Source organism: Coenobita brevimanus, chromosome 42 (genome assembly GCF_032717465.1).
Source record: "Coenobita brevimanus isolate Jiangsu-jjx chromosome 42, ASM3271746v2, whole genome shotgun sequence".
NCBI classification, from domain to species: domain Eukaryota; kingdom Metazoa; phylum Arthropoda; class Malacostraca; order Decapoda; family Coenobitidae; genus Coenobita; species Coenobita brevimanus.
Genome location: NC_136995.1, coordinates 1,062,501 through 1,082,037, shown reverse-complemented (window position 1 = coordinate 1,082,037; position 19,537 = coordinate 1,062,501). Strand labels below are relative to the sequence as shown.

At 40.5% G+C, this 19,537-nt stretch overlaps 1 protein-coding gene across 2 annotated transcripts in view; it reads right to left on the bottom strand.

The window, feature by feature from the left end:
- Nucleotides 1–514: 514 nt before the first annotated feature.
- LOC145397683 (CYFIP-related Rac1 interactor B) overlaps nt 515–19,537 on the bottom strand; it is a 55,100-nt gene continuing 36,077 nt past the window's right edge. Inside the window, exons 3-10 of one of the 2 annotated variants that reach the window (XM_080270722.1) lie at nt 17,181–17,302; nt 8,463–8,565; nt 6,560–6,696; nt 5,661–5,873; nt 5,100–5,179; nt 3,350–3,476; nt 2,759–2,829; nt 515–2,148 (exon numbers count right to left, since the gene is read on the bottom strand). In XM_080270722.1, coding sequence (XP_080126848.1) covers nt 2,082–2,148; nt 2,759–2,829; nt 3,350–3,476; nt 5,100–5,179; nt 5,661–5,873; nt 6,560–6,696; nt 8,463–8,565; nt 17,181–17,302 — 920 coding nt within the window. In that variant the 3' untranslated portion in view covers nt 515–2,081. The remainder of the gene's footprint in view (nt 2,149–2,758; nt 2,830–3,349; nt 3,477–5,099; nt 5,180–5,660; nt 5,874–6,559; nt 6,697–8,462; nt 8,566–17,180; nt 17,303–19,537) is intronic. The other variant, XM_080270723.1, reaches the window with a different exon arrangement.

Here is a 19,537-nt window from a genome sequence, read left to right as displayed (position 1 = left end):
TATTTTTCAATTTATGCCTCTTTTTTTTTTTTTTTTAATGAATAATAGTACTGTATTTTTCATTTTACTCATGCTGTCTCCAGATGATATTCATTGTGGAGAGGATATATGGACTGAATGGGTTTGATATTACTCGTGTACCCCTTCACTACTAGATATTATAATGGAGGGGTTTGATACAGCCTTCATTAACCCCATCCCTGTTAGAGGTCCGCTGTAAGAATTAAAAAAAAAAAAAAATGGCTACTGAACATGATAACCCTTAAATGCAAGTATAAGTCAATTTTTATCATATTTTTGCTGCTGCCAGATTAATTCATTCAACTTAAGAAAGGCTTCTTACACTAAAGGGGTTTATTTAAGTACTAACCTCCCCCCCCAACTAGTTCAAAAAGTCTGTCATCAGCTGAATCAGAGTGTCAGATCATTTGTCATCATCATCATCATCATCATCATCATCATCATCACCGCAGAAAAAAAAAAAAAAACAAGTTTCATGAGCCACATTCTCATTCACTCACTATTCAAGCCCCTGGAATCCTGACTTGGGAGATGGCAAGAAGAAAATGAAACAACATCCTCAAATTCAGTGGGTTAAAGATAGAACAATATTTTATCTTTGGTTATTCTTCACTCAGATACACACATACACACACACACACACACACACATGCTGTCTATATATCAACTTCATATATATAAAAAAGGGAATCTATATATATCACACAGTATGACAAAATGTGTGGTTATGTCATGGGTCCATGTTTGGTATGTACAGTAAAGGAAGAAAGTATGAGAACAGGGAGGGGAGAAATAAGAAAGATACATAGGGAAGAAATAGGTAAAGGAAGGTGAGAAAATGGAAGAAGATGAAGAAGGAAGCAGGGGTTAAGGAAGGAAAGAAATGGAATAAAATGACGTAGGAGAAGGAAGGAAGCAGAGAAAGAAGGAAGGAAACAGAAGAAGAAGGAAGAAAGCAGAAGAAAAAGAAAGGAGAGTAACTGAATAAGATGAAGAAGGAGAAGAATGAAGTGTAAATGAAAGAAATGAAATACAGTAATACAAAGAAGGAGAAGAAAGAATACAGAAGAAAAGGAAGGAGAGAAATGGAATAAGTTGATGAAAGAGAAGGATAAATCACATGTAAAGTAAGGTGAAGAAGAATGGGGAGAGAATTGAGAAGGATCACTAACTTGTGTCACAGCAAGGGCATAACACCTCAGAGACCCATGCTAAACCTGCTTCGAGAATACTGTATCAAAAATGGTAAACGGAGCAGAAGAAGGAGTGCCACGACACCACAAGTAATATCTTAGGTGGTGAAGGAGGCTTTGTAGCACCTCTTCCTTAGCAGTTTATTCTGTATCGAAAACATTGTTACGTGGTGTTTGTACGAGTCATATTTAAGGTGGCATAGGAGGGTTCGTAGCACCTCTTCCTTAACAGTTTATTCTGTTATTCTTTTGTGTGCTGCTTATATCATGTGCACATCTTCCTTACTCTTTATTTGTACACCTCTTCCTTACTCTTGTATCATGTGCACCTCTTCCTTAGCAGTTTGCTTTGTATTGGTAGCATTCTCTTGTGTGTTGTTTGTATTCTGTGCACCTCATCCATAGTAATTTATTTTGTGACATTCACTGGTTTGCTGTTTAAACTAATTTGATTCCAACATAGTTTCATTTGCATCATACAAGAGGATTTGGAGGTTTAATATGCAGAATAAATGGGCAGAGAAACCATCTTTGTATACTGTTTAAAGTGTTCCAATGCTGACAATTTAGATCAGTAGCATATGAGAAGATATGGCGGTGTAACTTTTTTTTTTTTTTTTTTTTTTTTTTTTTAATACTGATCGACAAGAGAATATTGATGGCTAATATGCAGAATAAATTTGTAATGTTTTCTACTGTTAATACCGAGAGATGAGAGAATATTGACAGTTAGTATGCAGAAGAAACTGGTAAGGAAGAGGTCTGAACAAGATTTTCCGAACCACTCCGAATTCAATGCGATGCCTAGCGGAAAGAGTAATGTTGTGACTGGTGGTGGTGGTGGCAACGGTGGGCAATGAGCTGATGTTATACAGCCAACAGGGTCTTGATGTGCTTTGGGGTGTTGTCATCGTTGAGGTGCTTGGTTGTATACCTGGAAGTAAATAATTGTCATTATCTTCATCATCAGTATCGTCATGATCTTCATCATTATCGTCATTATTGCCATTCTCTGTACCATCATCTGCATTAACATTATATTCATCATCATCATCATCATTGTCATCATCATCCATATTAACATGATATTCATCATTATCATCATCATCATCATCATTATTGAGTTTTATGCAATCACAACCTAGCATTCGAGTTGTGTGAGTGGCCTAGTTCCATCAAGGGAAAGAAATGGACTGTGAGATACTGAAAGTTGTCTCTGTCATCAAGTCTCTCCTCTCTTCTCTATTGCAACATTCCATCCAGTTTTCTCTCACTACTTATGGATATGCTATCTTTACTGATAACACCTGCATCATACTCTCCCTTTCTCAGCACCAAAATCTATTTATATAGAGCACTTCACTTTTCATTTTCTCCTCTTGTACTATATATCTGTCTCAGCCTATCTATTTGTCTATCTTTTTGGCCACCCATCTACTTATGCATCAGTCTGTTTGTCTGTCTGCCCATCCATCCATCCATCCATCCATATTTTTCTGATCTGTCTGTCTATCTATCTGTATATCCATCATTCCTTAACCCACCTTAATGCATTGAGTAGGTTTTCAGAGCTTGATGCTGGTTGATCCTTCAGCACCTTAACACATCCCTTCACCTGGGGGCAAAAACAGTATCTTTACATTTCTTTTGGCTTCATTTAACACCTTTAGTGCATTTTAATATTATTATTATTCATCCATCCATCATCCAATCCTATGTTGCCCCATGAGAAGCATAGGAGCCCGGGGCTAGGCAAGTTGGTCATTATTATTATTATTATTATTATTATCCATCCATCCATCATCCAGTCCTATGTTGCCCCATGAGGAGCGTAGGAGTCCGGGGCTGGGCAAGTTGGTCCTGATGTTTAAGATAAGAATGACCAACCTTACTTATCCCTGAGTGTGCGCCAAAACAATTCACAAATTTAAGGATATGTACGATAAATATGGTTTAAGATACGGGACAGTACGAGCTTGACTCATTCCTGTAAAGATACAATTAGGTAAGAACAATTAGGTAAGAACATACACACACACACACACACACACACACACACACACACACACACACACACACACACACACAGTATGAAGGAAGATTTGGCAGAGAATCACAAAAGTACACAGACTTACATTGACGTTTGAAGTTTTGACAAAGGCTCCGCTGGGATGAACATGGTCATAGAGGATGATGAGTGCTACCATCACACGCAGGATGAACAACTGTGTCTCCTCCCGTCGGAACCGTGCTATCAACTCTCTGGGGGCGAATGGGTTGGGGGTGAGTGGTTACGGTACAGATATTAAATACATTATGTTCACTTTGACTAGGCATAAAATAATCCATCTATCTATATTAAGTACTGAACTGCAACAAGAGATTAATACTAGAATAAGACGTTAGTCACAAAGAAGTGTTACTGATAGGATATAGGACAGTAATACAGTATTGTCTTGTTATGTCTGGTTTAATTAGGTGTAAAATTACCATTTCTCCATCGTGCCTGCAGAGTTGTACCAAGAGATTAACACAAGAATATGGTGCTAGTCAGGAAAAAGTGTTATAGAAAGAATGTGGAGCTGTAGTATTGTCTTATTCTGCCACTGAGGTAAGGCAAATAAGCTGCAAAAAAACGAAAATCTCTGTCTAATTAAAAGGAATGCACTATAAGCATGTGGGCAGAATCGGCGCAGGGTTGTAGAGCTAAAAGCACTACTGCAATACTGAATGGAGACTGAACAACTGAGTCTTCTCCTGTCAGAACTGCACTATCAACTTTCTAGATGCGAATGGGTTGTGGTGAGTGGGCATAGAAATTTAGTAAATCATTTAGCTGTTTTGAATGATAGATGAGTGTTTCTCATCATTTTAACTTCCCCAAACTGTTTCGTTTCATTTATAATGGCTTCAGTGTGCTTACTTGCATCGGCCTTGATCACCTAATGGTGGCTATCTGTACTTCTCAATCTCTGGCAGCCTCTATTCAGCTGTTATCACTAAGGTCACACACTATGACTTCCTATTTTTTTTGGTCTACCTCTTACAGCCCTATCCTCAGTGATCATACCTCACCCTCCTAAATGTAAGTCTCAGTTGAAGTTGTTTTATATGAAGTTGCATTTTATTTGTAATGGGCCACTTCCACAGCTCAAACACTAACCACTGTTGCATGAAATTCTGTCATGATTATGATGTAGAAATGTGTCTCCATGCTTACCAGTCAAACTGGCTGTCCAATATAACTACTGGTTGTCAGCTGAGCTGCAAAGGGTCAGTGATCTTTGTCAGGTTAGAACAAATGTCTGTTTCTGTCTACAACCAGATGGTTTAATCCAGTAAGTGGTGGACACAAACAAATCACCTCCATGACACTGCATCCTTTGCCATTTGTCTACCTTTCCTCTATCTTACATCATCCTCTCTCTATCCCTTCATCTCTTCCATGGTCTCTGCCACCACCTCACTCACATACACTCTTGTCAGTCTTTCAGTCTTTGTCCTCCCCATATGGCCAGATCATCAAAATATCTCTCTTACACTCTCAAATCACATCCATGTCGACACCACAACATTTCCTTACTTCCTTATTTGTCTGTCTGTCTCTCCATGTGACTCAACATGATCCTCTCAGATAACATATGTGGCATGCTGTAGGGTACATTCATTTCACTTTAACTTGGCCTAAAATTCCCATCTCTCCATCTTGAATACTGAGTTGTAAGAAACAGATGCTAGTCACAAAGAAGTGCTATGAAAGTATGTACAGTGGCAGCAGTGTCTTTCTGCCACAGAGGTACATGAGGCAAGCTGCAAAAGGATGAAAATCTGGACCAAGTTAAAGTAAACAAATATAATTGAGGACTGTGAGTTTCTGGTACTCACGGGTTTTCTAGCATCCTCTGGCAGACCTTGGCCATGGTGCCCAGTGTTTCTGTGGTGTTCTCCAGTGGGATCTCCTTGTGCTGGAGGGGGAAACAGTTTAGGATGAACATAGTGGGAACTCTGTGACTTAGTTGGTTAAGTTTGAAGATTTTGTGTTGTACTTAGTTGGTTAGGTTCAAAGGATGTTCTGTCACAAGTTTGAATTCCACTGATTTTGTGGGAAGGGTGCTCACAAATTAGTGCCTGTGCTCAGTAAGCATGTAACCAATCCCACACCACACCAGCATCTACTTCCACCATCTTCAGTTCCTCTGTCTTTGTCTTACATATTTTTAAACCCTTCTGCCAGCATAAACCATAATGTTTTGGAGCTACAGTTACTGATGCTTCTATGAGTGAAAATGATCTTCCTCATTTTTCACTTACATAGTCAGCAGTAACTGTGGCTCTGTAATGGTTGAAATCTGAACCCAGGTTGATTTAGCATTTTTTACTATCAATTATTTCCCAAAGAAAAGCCTCTTCCACCCATGACACCTTGTATATATAGTACTTCCATACCTCAGTGACAAACTTTGATGTGGCCTCGCTGAGAATCTTAAGCATGGGTGTTGAGTTGGCATAGAAGAGACTCATTTTGTTGGCCAGCTGGTGGTCAATTAACGCTCCCTCGTCTGGCCCCGCCTCGCCCGCACCCCCGTGCTGCTTGATCCGAGTCTGCATCACTGTGCGCCGATAGTAGCTAAAGTCATTTTGGACGGCGGGCGTTGTCATCTGGGATGATAGTTAGTGGGGGTTAGTGTGATGAAATGCCAAATTATGTTAAGTAAAATCTTGTAATATGTTATTGCCGTTATTGTCTTAGTCCACCCTGGCAACTCCCAGACAGGGAATGGCAGTGACAGAAACATCTCCAGGCTACCTTATCCTGATGCATCTTTTTCACTCAACATTCCTCTTCCTCCTCCTACTCTTTCTTCAGTGTTCTCAGTCCCAACTAAGGTGAGGGTGATGAACCTCACTTTCCTCTGAGTTGCATTATCTGAGCAATAAACCCCTGTCACCTCTCAGATGTAAACCCTTGTGGGTCATGTCTGTTTGAGTGCTTTAACCTCCTCAATCACCTTGTGTCATGGTGATATTTTGGAATACATCCCCTGCTTATACAGTAATAAGAACTGCATGTACTATAAAAAATAATATGTATCCATAATAAAAAGTGCAATATAAAAAGTACCGGTATATATAAAAAACAGTAACAGCCAATCAAGTGTCCACTGAGTTTTAAAAAATCAAATAAGAAAAAACAATAAAGAAAAAACAAGAACAATATGATGGCTGATATTTCCATCAACTGACCTTTTGCATGAACTCTAGTATTTCTGCAAACTGTTCAACAAGTGGTAATTAAAAAACTGCAGTATTGTGTGTGTGTGTGAGAGAGAGAGAGAGAAACATACCTTCAGCTCATCAAACTTTAGGGTGAACTCCAGTATTTCTGCAAACTGTTTAACGAGAGCCTGTTGTGTCTCCAGATGCTGGGTAGGTGATCGGTCCGGCCCACAGAGTTCAGCCAGGATCCTCGGAACTATCAGCTCTGTTGGAATGCCAGAAGGAAATGCATCTTAGAATATATATGAGGAAGTTTAGTATTATGTATGAGTTTGGTGAAGGGGAGGAGAGGGGGAGAAAAAGGAGAGTGATAACAGAGTGAGAGAGGTATGGAATGACAGAGATGCTGGAGGCTTCCAAAAGACTCCTGGTAGTGAAGTGGTTGTGGTGTAATATACTGTATGTCAAGAAATAGGTGTCCCCATCACAGTGTGGACTGTGTCAGAGTGAGTAAGACTGTACATTTTTTTTTTTTTTACATTTTTTATTTATTTATTTTTTTTAATGACCATTACCACTGGAAGGTTGTTTTCATGACTGGTTGAGAGAGGTACTACATGCCATGATTAGCCTGATGGCTTAAGTAAAATAAAACAAAAAGACTGGTGCAGTGTTCTTGCCTATATTATTTTTTTTGGGGGGGAGGGGGGGGGACTTTACTTGGCTCTTTGGGGGGAAAAGTTTGGTGCTACTAAAAGGCAATTTTCACAACAGCTGCAGAATGGTATGATACACTATGGTTGGTTCAGTAGCTAAGAGAACAAAGTTTTGGTGCTTTTCATGTACAGAAATTTTACAAGCCATTATAGGAAAAAAATTTTCACATCAAATTTCACTCTTGTACTGTACTGTGTTTTTGCTTCACTCACTTAAACAAGAATAAACTTTTACAGAGAAGGTGCTAGGGAGCTGCACTGTTACAGAGAAGGTGCTAAGGATCCGTACCATTACTGAGAAGGAGCTAGGGTGGCATGTCAGACCACAAGAAGATGACCATGTGATTCGTATTCAGGTGAGCTTGACAGGCTTTGTATTATTGTACATCCACTGTGATTTATTTTCAACATTACACCTTAATAATCACTTACGTATTACCATATTTATTTATTTTTTATTCACATTGAAGTAGATTGTAAGTATTATTGTACAATTCAGTATCCTGTTGGACTGTTCTGTACTGTATATCATCTCTGTGTTGTACTGTAATGTGTAGATGCATAAGTAATGTATAAGAAAAAATTTAACATGCCATGGGATGATGACTTCTGGGATGGGTAATAGAGTGGGGAATGGTTGAAGGTTGTGGCACATAAAGAGCTGCCATCAGGTGAAGGACCATACACATGCTATACTCCTTTTACTTTTACTTGGCCTAAAATTGCATCTCGTCATTTTGAGGGCTTAGTATAACGATAGACTAACACTAAAACGTGATGCTGTAGTGGATGGTGCAACTGAGCAATGTGATATAAGTCAAAAGGATGAAAATCTGGACTGGTGTAGGTAAGAAAAGTTTAGTATGGTCAATTGTCTGAAAATATAAACATAAACATATGCCTAATTAAAACTAGAGAAAGAGATTGACTAGAAGATTGCATGGGACTGAGGTGGAAAGAAACTTTAGTATTGTTAACTGTCTCAAAATATGAACGTAAACATATGCATAAGTAAAAATGGAGAATGAGAGATTGACAAGAAGAGTATACTGTATGTGAGTGAGGAGGAGGGGGAGACCAAGGATAAGGTGAAGGGATGAAGTGGAGAGGTACTGTATATGAGAAGGGGTGAGAGTTGTAGAGAAGGCAGCCAAATGGTAGATTACAGGGTGATGCGGTGATTTATTGATGGCCATCCCTTATGGTATTAAGACATCTGGCAACTGACTGGGAGAAAATTGGTAAGGAATGGGTGCCTGGCATCCTCCACAGATCACAACACATCCCTACTCATCTCAGCAGCGTCACGGCTTACCGATATCATTGGAGAAGAGGTAGAATTGCTTGAGCTTCTGGACCAGAGGGGTGACCATCTCCCATGCACGACGCTGGTACTCATCCCCAGGGTCACTGATGGCCTGCCAATGGACATACAGGTTAGTGATTGCCGTGGAACATTACGCAGATAATCAGTACAGTAGAATGGTGTGCATGTTATTCTCAACAGTAGGATGTGACGGCTGCTTTTGATATGGCCCTAAGCTTATTGTGATGTGAGCCTGCGGACTTCAGGCTGGAGTTGCCATTCTGCTGTCAATCATCTTTCTTTTGGGAAATAGGGTAGGAAGTGAGAGATGTTTATATAATCAGGCAGTGGATTGGGCCAGTTATATTGGTGCCACTGCATCAAGCCATCCCTCTCCAGCATTACCCAAACCCTGCTTTTTAGTAGTTAATACCGAAATAAAAATCCAGTAATTAAGTAAAAAAAGAAAAAAGTAAGTCAACAAAACCTCAATTATCTATCATTTTTAATGATTCAGGTGCATAATATTTGTATCAACAAATCATATATGTAACGTTGGATCAAATAGCTACTCTTATACCGAACATTATTTGGTACTGAATTGAAATATATGAACAAATATGTTATTTTGATGCTTTTTTTTGTAATAACAGTGGTGGTGGTTGTTGAATTGATGGTGGTAGTTGATGTGGTGATGGTGGTCCTCATGGTGGTGATTGTTGTTGAAGTGATGGTGGTAGTGGTTATAGTGTTGATGGTGATGGTTATTGTTCTGGTGGTGGTGGTGGTTGTAGTGGTGGTAGTGGTTGTAATGGAAGTGATGATGGTTATGGTAAGGGTTGTGATTTAAGTCCCTTGACTCATATGCCTTTTGCACTGTATTTAAGCTATACAGTATCCAGATGGTTTTATTCATCATGAGAGATTTTCCAGACTGAGGGATTAGATAATGCCTTCCTTAACCTCTTCACTATGTGATTACTTTTTCTAAATTACATAAATCGATTGATAGGGTGGTAGGTGGTGGCGACCATCATCCACTCACTTGATGTAGTGCTGCCTACTTCTTCTTTAGCCTTTATCATTCTTTTTTTGTGCCTGTCGTCCTCTCTTCCTATTTCTCCCATCTCTCTTGTCACTTATTGCTTTTCTTTCCTTTACAGGTGGCTTTACATTGAGTGACAAGCCAAATGGTTTCCTGTAAGCCAAGAAACCATTTACAACGCTGGGTGGTAACCATATAACCAAATCATACGTGCTCCCTACGTGTCAGCAAGTGGGTTGGTGGATTAGTGCCCCTCCCCGTAAAACAAATAACTCAAAGTCAAATGGCCACCCCTTACGGGATTATGGCGTCTGGCAATTGATAGATAGATATATTGATAGCATACGTGGAATGTATCATCTGATTGCAAGAATTAAAAAAGGAGATGACTGTGAGGTAAATATTGAGTTATTTATATACTACGTCTAAAATACAAGTTGTGGTTAACCCTCCCCTCCCTTTCTCTAACTTTGGCAGGTATAATTTGAGGTCCCACTTTCCCGTCAAGAATTCAGATGCCAACCGTAGTACGAGTACATAGGCTTTATAATTTTCCTTTTAGTTCTTTTAGTAATCTGTTTCACTCTGTGGATAGATTACGTTTTATAGTTTGGCTTAATTAGGTCAGGCTGTCTTAGATTAGGTTGAGGCCATTTTTCTCGTTTGAATTTATTTCTATAAACGGAATGACTCTGCACCTATTACAGGGGAAATAAACAAATACGCATCACAACACAATCGAATTAGCCAACTTAAATCCATAAACAAACTCATTTGCATTTCCCCCTTAATTATTATTACACCTGAATATTCTCTACTTAAATTTGTTCAGTATCGGCATAGTTTGCAAATAATACTGGTATGAAGTAATAATAGGGAGAATAAATCGTTATGGAAGGAGTGTTGTGAAATACCAGTCAACAGGGTCAGTCGTATATATTTTTTTTCCTTGCTTCAGTGGGACCGCGTGAGGACCTCTTCTTCGGTCCGCCGCTTTTTTAGGTATTTCTGTCATTATTTGCATATTTATATAATTTAGAAGGTACTGTAGTAAATGATAAGCTACCATGTACCCTGGGAGGTATTGCCATGAGGTTGAAATGTACCATAGCCACAAGCTTGGCAACTTGCTACGCAGTAACCACTCTTACAGGCAGGAAACTCACCCACTGTACTGTAGTTGGTGTGTTTTCATCTGACAAAACTGGGCCACTCCTACAACTGGAGTGCTAGGTCTTGGTTGCGTGGAATTTACTGAGGCGGAAGGGTATGAAGTAGGACAGTCTCCATGGTTTCTGGTCAAATAAATCGTCCAGTATGAATACACTTGGCTATCAACCAACGAAAGGTGAAACTAACTCATCATCGTAAACAGAGTAAACGTCTATGCTGAAACTATGAGTTGTTGATAATCTTATTAGTTACACGTCCCAGTCATACGCGCTGGGTGATCCGTGCTGGAGGTTCGCGATTGCCCTCAGCGCATGCATAGTGGAATGAAAATTGCACATTGCTCCCATGGTAGTAATTATCAAAATTATGCCAAACAGAGTATTAACAGACTATGTATTTGATAAAGAGATGAGTGGATGTCTGATATTCTGCTGGGAAACTACAGAGTCGAAGCAGAAAGGTGCAGATGTATAATAATCTCACACTGGAATGACGTGTTTTCAGTTTCATCCACGCACGTAACGCTGGCATGCCCGACAGGGTAATCCGTGCCGGAGATTCGCGTGTTCACTCTTGTTTCCAGCATGAAGAACTTAGGGCATGTGGTTTCGATATACAGAGAGAAAGGGAAACTCAGCCACAAGTAGAGTCAAAGTCCAAACTGAGATTCACTTTTTTATTTATTTATTTATTTATTTATTTTTTTTTTGTGCCTGGAAGTTTCAGCCTATAAGTTTCTGCCTCTACTCAATCCAGGTATGTTTAAGTGTCACTGAGATATGAGGAAATCAGAGGAACAAAAGACATTAGTCCATGGCAAGGGAATTTAGATAGCAGGGAACAGTGCCACACCCTGTCAAAAGCTTTAGAAGTATCAAGGGCAACTGCATGAGTTTCTCCATGGGGATGGTGTGAGTCAGGAGATTGAGTATATCAACGGTGGATCTGTTGTGGCGAAAACCATACCGTCTATCACTAAGTTGTTGGATTCAAGATATTTAGCTATGTGCTTATTCATTACAATTTCACATACAGTACTTTACCAAGAGAAGACGAGATAGCTATTGGTCTGTAATCAGAGGGGTCAGGGTAACTTTCTTCGGAATTGGGTGGCTATTGGCTTCTTTCCATGAATTAGGGAATGAAGTACGTATGCATAGTCTGAATGATTTAGCTTGAACAGAAGCAAGTTCTGGGGAGCACTTTTTTAAAACAATTGGAGGAATTCCGTGTGGGCCTGGAGCTTTGTTGGATGGTAAATTGTCTAGTATGGCTTTTACGTATCTAGTCTATCTTAAGAGGAGCAGTTTTGGGAGAGTCAATTTCTAATACTGGGACGTTCTGTCTGACACTCTCTTAAGTAGAATTTCTGGCAAATGTACTGGCAAGGATATTTGCTTTACCATGTGGGTCATTTGTGATGTTACCAGGTGAAGATTTTTGTTGGGGAATGGAATAACTTGTTAAAGTTATTATCGAAAGAATTTAGATTTGATCAGAATATTCTATTGTCATTAGGATTGTTTAGTAATTTGGATGCTTGGCTGTGAAGGAAGTTTGATTTAACAAGATTCATTAATGCTTTTGCATGGTTTCTTGCAGTTTTAAATTGAATAAGTGATTTTGGGCCGTTGCCGTGGCACATTTGCTATCAAACCATTTTGGGGAGTCAGATCTTTTGGTGAACTGTTGACTTGGAATGAACAATTCCATTCCAGTTTGTATGAAGCCATAAATGTGGGACTGGGAAGAACTGATGTCACCAGAGAAGAAAGACTGCCATGGAATGTCAGCGAGATAATTTCTGAATCCGTCCCAGTCTGCGCTATGAAAGTGCCATCGGGTCACCCTGACTGTGTCAGAACGGGGATGTTTTGGGGAGCCGACTAATTAGGCTTTGATGAGACCGTGGTTGGAGAATATCATGTCAGGAATAGATCCATGAGATAGGCGTTGTGGTCAACATTATCTGGTGTTCTGGTTGGTTGCATTACCAACTGCGTGAGATTAAACGATTCTGCAGACAGCTTGCATTCTAGACCAGTATTGTCAGCCCTGGCAGAATGCGATAACCATTCGACAATATAGACACTAAAATCACCCAAAACAGTAATTTCAGTGCTAAGGGTGAGGTTAAGGTTAGTCAGCTGTGTGGATATGGATTCGGATACACTGGGTTACCTGTACAAACACCGAATCTTCTCTGAAGCTTAATACTGTATTTATCGAAGAGACTGACAAGGAGAGTGTATTGAGTTCAGGAAAGGTGGGGAGAGGGAGACCGAAGGTATGATGGAGGATTGGGGTGGAGAGGCGGCTGAAATGACAGAGGGGGTTGAGAGTTGGAAAAAGGGCAGCCAAATGGCAGAGGACTGGGTGACGTGGAGGTGATTCGTTTGTTGCCACCCCTTGAAGGATTAAGGCATTTTGCGATAGAGTCAGAATTGAATGGAAATCATATTATATATCAGATATTTCTTCCAATATTTTTCAGCATCTTTCGGGAAGTAATTGGGTTGTTTTGGCACCGGAGTTAGCTTCCAGTCCATAGAAAACCAGCTCTACCCTGACCAGCTGGTGTGGGGATGCCTTACGAGGAAGCAATACATGATTTTTGTTTTTCATTTTTAATTTCCTGCGTAGTGTTATTCTTTGCAGTGTGCTTTGTTGTGGGGTGATCTATTGAGCCGAGTTGATTTCTTACGTTTTCAGCGATGCGTTTTGTTTTGAAGCGATTGTATGAGGTATTTTGATGTAATTTTCTGCTGTGTATTTTGTTCCGGCGTGATATAATAAGTAGAATGTTGATCAGATATAGTATTCTCTACATTTTGTTTTGTTTCTGCGGGACCGCCCTTTTCTTTATATCATTGGTTATTTATGATATATATACTTTTCATATATTTTCCACGTGCAATCATTCTAGCTTTTGTTTTGACTCTCTCTCTCTCTCTCTCTCTCTCGTTATCAACAGACAACTATTATTATCCAGCTAGACCCCTAAATTACCACTCCTTCCCACCTGCGCTCTCTCTCTCTTTCTCTCTCTCTCTCTCTCTCTCTCTCTCATGTGTGTGTGTTTTAAATTTATGTATCACGTTATGTTTTCCTGTTTGATCCCGTCGCTCTTGGGGGCCTTATGCCTCTCTGAGGTCACTAACCCTTTCAGGAGTCATTTGTGACGGAAGTGTCATAGAAAAGTGTTAACAAACGATTATATTTCATGGAAAATATTTCATAATAGATGAACTACGGTTGTGACGTTTAGGCTACTGAATATTATCCGAACTTAGATTCTCTTATACATTATGTTTTCATACAGACACAGTTTGCATTCATGACGTACAGGAGGATACTGAAGTGTAGCCTAATGTGCAGAATAATCGCTGAAGTAAAGGTGTTGCGAAATCCCAATAACCACTTGGAATATGACACAACAGGAGTTTCATCCCTTTTCCTCCCTAACTTTTTCACACCGAATGATGAGTGAATGCATTGATGGAACAAAGTAAAAAGAGTATAGAGCAATTTTAGACCAAGTTAGAGTGAAAGGAGTAACGGTATAGTTTTGTAATGGGGGAAATTGTCGTCATTTGCAGAGTAATTCAGAAGGGTGGAGAACAATGTTTTTTTTTTAAGTTAAAACATTTATGAGCACAAGTGTTTGTGGATTTGACTCTCTCTCTCTCTCTCTCTCTTTCTCACACACACACACACACACACACACACACACACACACACACGTTTACCAGAAATACCGTATCATGCTCTGTTTGTTGTACTGATAAAAGGTGTGTGTGTGTGTGTGTGTGTGTGTGTGTGTGTGTGTGTGTGTATCATGGTCTGTGTGTTGTACTGATGAAAGGTGTGTGTGTGTGGGGGGGGGTCATTACTGTGGTGCTGGAGAGGGCCGCCTCTTTGTGGTAGCACCGATATAACCAGTCGGTTCCACAGTTACACTACCCAGCTATACAAACGCCCCTCAACACCTTCCCTATCCTCCCGAAAAGATGGTGAATTGCAAAGAGGCAGCTTCAGTCTTCAGTCCATCGGGTTCACTTCCAGATGAGTCTGGGGTTGCAGCCACCACCACCACCACCACTACTACTACTACTACAACTACTACCACCACTACGATCGTGATATTATGCAGTTTTATGATTACCAAAGAAGATAACACAGGAAATATCATCATCTTTCCGCGTGACCCCTCTTATCATCGCTGCCGCCTTTCCCGCGCGTTAGATTCATGGTGGGAAACAAATGAACATCAATGTTTTCACTGCGTTCGCAGATGTTAAAAATATAAAAAAATAGTAGTCACTCCTTTACCGCTAACATCAGTTTAACTCCAGTTATAAAGCTATTTTGCGTTGCTCTCTTCTGCCACAGGAGGCTTTTGCAAATTTCCTCCCCGTTTTTGAGTTTTTGCAGTAACAGACAGCCAGACACCTTATGTTTTCGTCCCCACGCACGTGCATCGTGTGACCATATAAGGCAATGTCGTGCTGTGCTGCGGGCCAATCACAGCGCACTTCCCCGTGACGTCACTACACGGTCTAGTCAATCACAGCGCGCCTTCCCACTACGTCATCACCCACGCCAGCCAATAGTCAGGCGTCTCCTCAACACGCCCAGAAGGTTGCCGAACACCATGGAGCTTCTTGCAGAGTATTTGAAAATCAAGTTAACGGACACTTTCCACAGCGAACCCAAACCTCAAACTATTTCCAGAAGCAGAAATGAGGAAATGCTCCTTAAAACACGCAATTCCAGCCTGAAAATATGACACCTGATGCATGACAACTGGCTTTGTGGTTTACCAGCAGAAGACCAAAACAAGAGCAAGATGGACCAAACACTAAAAACCATCTTCCCGCCTCTTAGATAGGGACGTTGATTCACAAACTACCTTGCGATCAATTTCGAGTCCCGACCAAGATTGCTTTTGCCTCGAAAGGAATTAGGACGAAAAATGGAGACTGCAGGAAACGCTCCTGTTTCTTTGTACTGTGAAAAGGAGTATTATAGTTCTTTCAACTTAAATTAGCCCAGATATTTTCCTTTTGTAGCGTATTTCTCGTAGCTCGGTGAAAAAAAAAAAGGTTCAACAGCACATCCTTTCCGTAGCAGTTCTTCGTGACTAGCATCACTGCAGTGTTAAACTGTTGCCAAAGCTCTCAGTGTTCAAGAAGGAAATACTGCAGCTTGGGGAAAGTTAAAATAGCATCGTTTCAAGAAGTGTTTTGCTTTTATGACTTCCATGGACGATTCGTACTAAACTTGCGAGAAATTCATTGACACTGATATTTTGTATTGTTTTTGGGATGGATTGTAAAATCTTGTGAAATTAAAAGGGGGGGGGAATACAGTAAGTCATTTTGAAGAAAAACTAAAGTCCAGAATCTCTCTCTCTCTCTCTCTCTCTCTCTCGTTCTTTTCCTCTCCCAGCTCTGACGGCAACGTGGTATTAATAATTGATCAATAAACTCGCACGGGGGAGTCTGAACGAAGGATAGGGGAAGTGGATGGGTGGTTGGAAGGGTGGATGGAGAGACGGGTGGATGTAGGGATGGATGAAAGGATGGGAAGGTAAATGGATGGAAGGATGGATAGATAAACAGATGGGTGAATGGATGGGTGGGAACGAGGGTGGGTGGATGGATGAGGTGGACGGACATTTGGGTGGATCTATGGATGGATGAATGAATGGAAAGGTGCATGGAAAGAAGGGTGGATGTAGAGATGGATGAATGTATGGGAAGGTAGATGGAGACATGGGTGGATGTAGGGGTGGATGAGTGGAAGGCTTTGACACAGATAGATGGATGGATGACGAGGTGGATACATGGATGGAAGCCCGTGGAGGGATGGAGGGATGGATGGGCAGGAAGGTGAGTGGACGGATGGATGAAGGATGGGAAGGTAAATGAACAGATAGATGTAGATAGATGGATGGATGGATGGAAAGGTGAATGAATGGATGGGTGGTTGGGACGGTAGGTGCATGGAATGATGGATAGATTAGTGGATAAGTATTTGAATAACTGGATAAATAGATGTATTCTCTCTCTCTCTCTCTCTCTCTCTCTCTCTCTCTCTCTCACACCCGCACTCCCTCCCACCCCCCCAACCTACCGTCACCCATATCCTTCCATATTCATTAAATCCCCCTTTTCTCCCGTCTGTCTTGCTCTATACACTTCCTCTCTCTCTCTCTCTCTCTCTCTCTCTCTCTCTCTCTCTCTCTCTCTCACACACACACACACACACACACACACACACACACACACACACACACACACACACACACACACACACTGCCTCTCCCGCCTAATCTTGGTAGGACTAATTATGGCCTGGGGATAGATAAAAATTGATAGATCGACAGATGAAGACAGATAGATGAAATAGATAAACACATTGATTAGAGAGAGAGAGAGAGAGAGAGAGCTAACCGTACAGATGGATAAACACCACACAGCGATAGATGCAAGATAAACCCTCACCTCCCTGATCTCTTTGGCAGCACCCTTATATTGCTGTAGATCATGTATAACCTGATGTGATCCCCTCAACACCTCAGCCACGTCAGAATACAGCAGTCTCTCCTCTTCACTGGGCACCGCGTCTGAAAACGGAAGAATAAAATAGTTACTTATACTGTATCTGTAAAACGAGGGAAGAAATAGTTACTTATATCTGTAAAAGAGGGAAAGAATAGTTACTTATATTTGTAAAACGAAGGAAAGAAATAGTTACTTATATTTGTAAAACGAAGGAAAAAATAGTTACTTATATTTGCATTTGTCTGTCTGTCTCTCTGGCTACCTACTTACCTACCTGCCTACCTGTATTACCTACCTTTCTGTCTTCCTGCCTTCGTCTATATGTCTACCTGTCTGCCTACACCTTTATCTGTATCAAGCTGTCTGTCTGTATATGTCTGTCTGTCTTTCTATCCATCGATCCATCTACGAACGATGTGTTGTGAGCCACGTCAAGATACATTAATATCTTCACGAGGTACCGCGTCTGAACACTGGAAAAGCTATTATATTTATTCATTTGTTTATTTGTCAGTGTCTGTTTATCTGTAACACACACACACACACACACACACACACACACACACACACACACACACACACACACACACACACACACACACACACACACACACACACACATTTTCCACCCAAATATTCACCCATCACTTTCTCCTCTCTTTTCAGTTGCTTCTACGGACATGGAACGTTAAAATTGCCCCCAGGCGACAGAAATACATCGCTAGTCGTGAATCTGACGGCAAATGTGTCCAGCTACGAAGACACATGTGACAATTGCAGACATCTTGGACATGTATCACTGCCTCTTAAGGTCAGTTATAGATCAGTTCTTTCTATATATATATTTTTTTTTCGCCTGATGGAACTGCGTCACGTCCAGAATTTGAATACAACGAATAAGTGACTTATACTAATAGACAGATATTGTCAGATTCTTACATTACCTTCAGTGCTACTAATATTCCCATCTCCAAAAGTATTGAAGTTCTTGGCGTCTTACTTAACAGTGCCCTCAGCTGGACCTCTCATGTCAGATCACTTGCTAAAACCGCCTCAGAGAAACTTGGATTATTGTACAGAGTCCGTAACCTCTTCGCCGATGAGCAGTTAGCTATAATTTTTAAGAGTCATGTGCGCTCTCAGCTTGAATATTGCTCACCCTTGTGGAATGGTTGTGGAGAGGTTGCATTAAGACTACTAGATAAAATTCAGAACAAAGCTGTTAGAATCATTAACAACCCTGCCATTACATATAAACTACCTCCCCTGCAAGTAAGAAGGAATGTTGCCTCCCTTGCATTATTTTAGATATTTTTTTTGGCAAATGCTCAGATGAAGTTGCGTCCATGGTGCCACCTCTCCATGCCTTCCCTCGTGCTACACGGGCATCTGGTAGCGCTAATGACTGGAATGTCACTCAGCCATATTGCAGAACTTCTGCCTATCAGAATTCTTTCATTCCCCGAACTGCATCTCTCTGGAACTCGCTTCCCCAGAGTTGTTTCCCTCCAAGTTTCAACTCACAACTGTTCAAGTCTAACTGTTACAGATATTTTATGAGCGGAGGACACCAGTAATCTGGTGTATGGATTATTTTTTTTTTTTACCCATTTGTTTTTCCTTCTTCCTTTCTGTTATTTATATAAAAAAAAATACAGGAAATTCGGTCATATGTAACCTCTTCATAAGGTAAGTTTTTGATCCATTCTATTAAATTTTGCCCGCTTTTACCAGTAATTTGACAGCATGTGCCATAAGATCAATTTCAGGTTCATTTAATAAGTATCGTATATATCCCATATTTTTTCCGTTTCTTGTTGATGTTCTTACCAGCGTTCGTTGCCACAATTTTATGGCACGACTTTATTTCTAAGCTAATTGACCTGAAGAACATGATGCAGGTACTGAGAGAGAACTAAGTATCTTCCCAAAGGCAGACGGATACATAGTGGAAAAGTCGACCCATCTGAAACACACACTAGTAGAGTCAGGGCTTTCCTTGTACTTAGCCACTGGTAAAATTTCTTCAAGAGGAACTGCAAGGGTTGATGTTTGATGGGACTTACCTGGTATCTGTCAACAGTTTCTCAGAGTTTTAATTTAAGTCTCTTGTGGTTTAAGGGACCAATAAATAAACATATAAATGGCCGTAAATCTAACAATGAAGCGATGATGGTGCAAATGATGATGATTGTGCAAATGATGGTGCAAATGATGATGATTGTGCAAATGATGGTGAAAATGATGATGATGATGGTGATGATGATGGTGAAAATATTGATGGTGCAAATGATGAT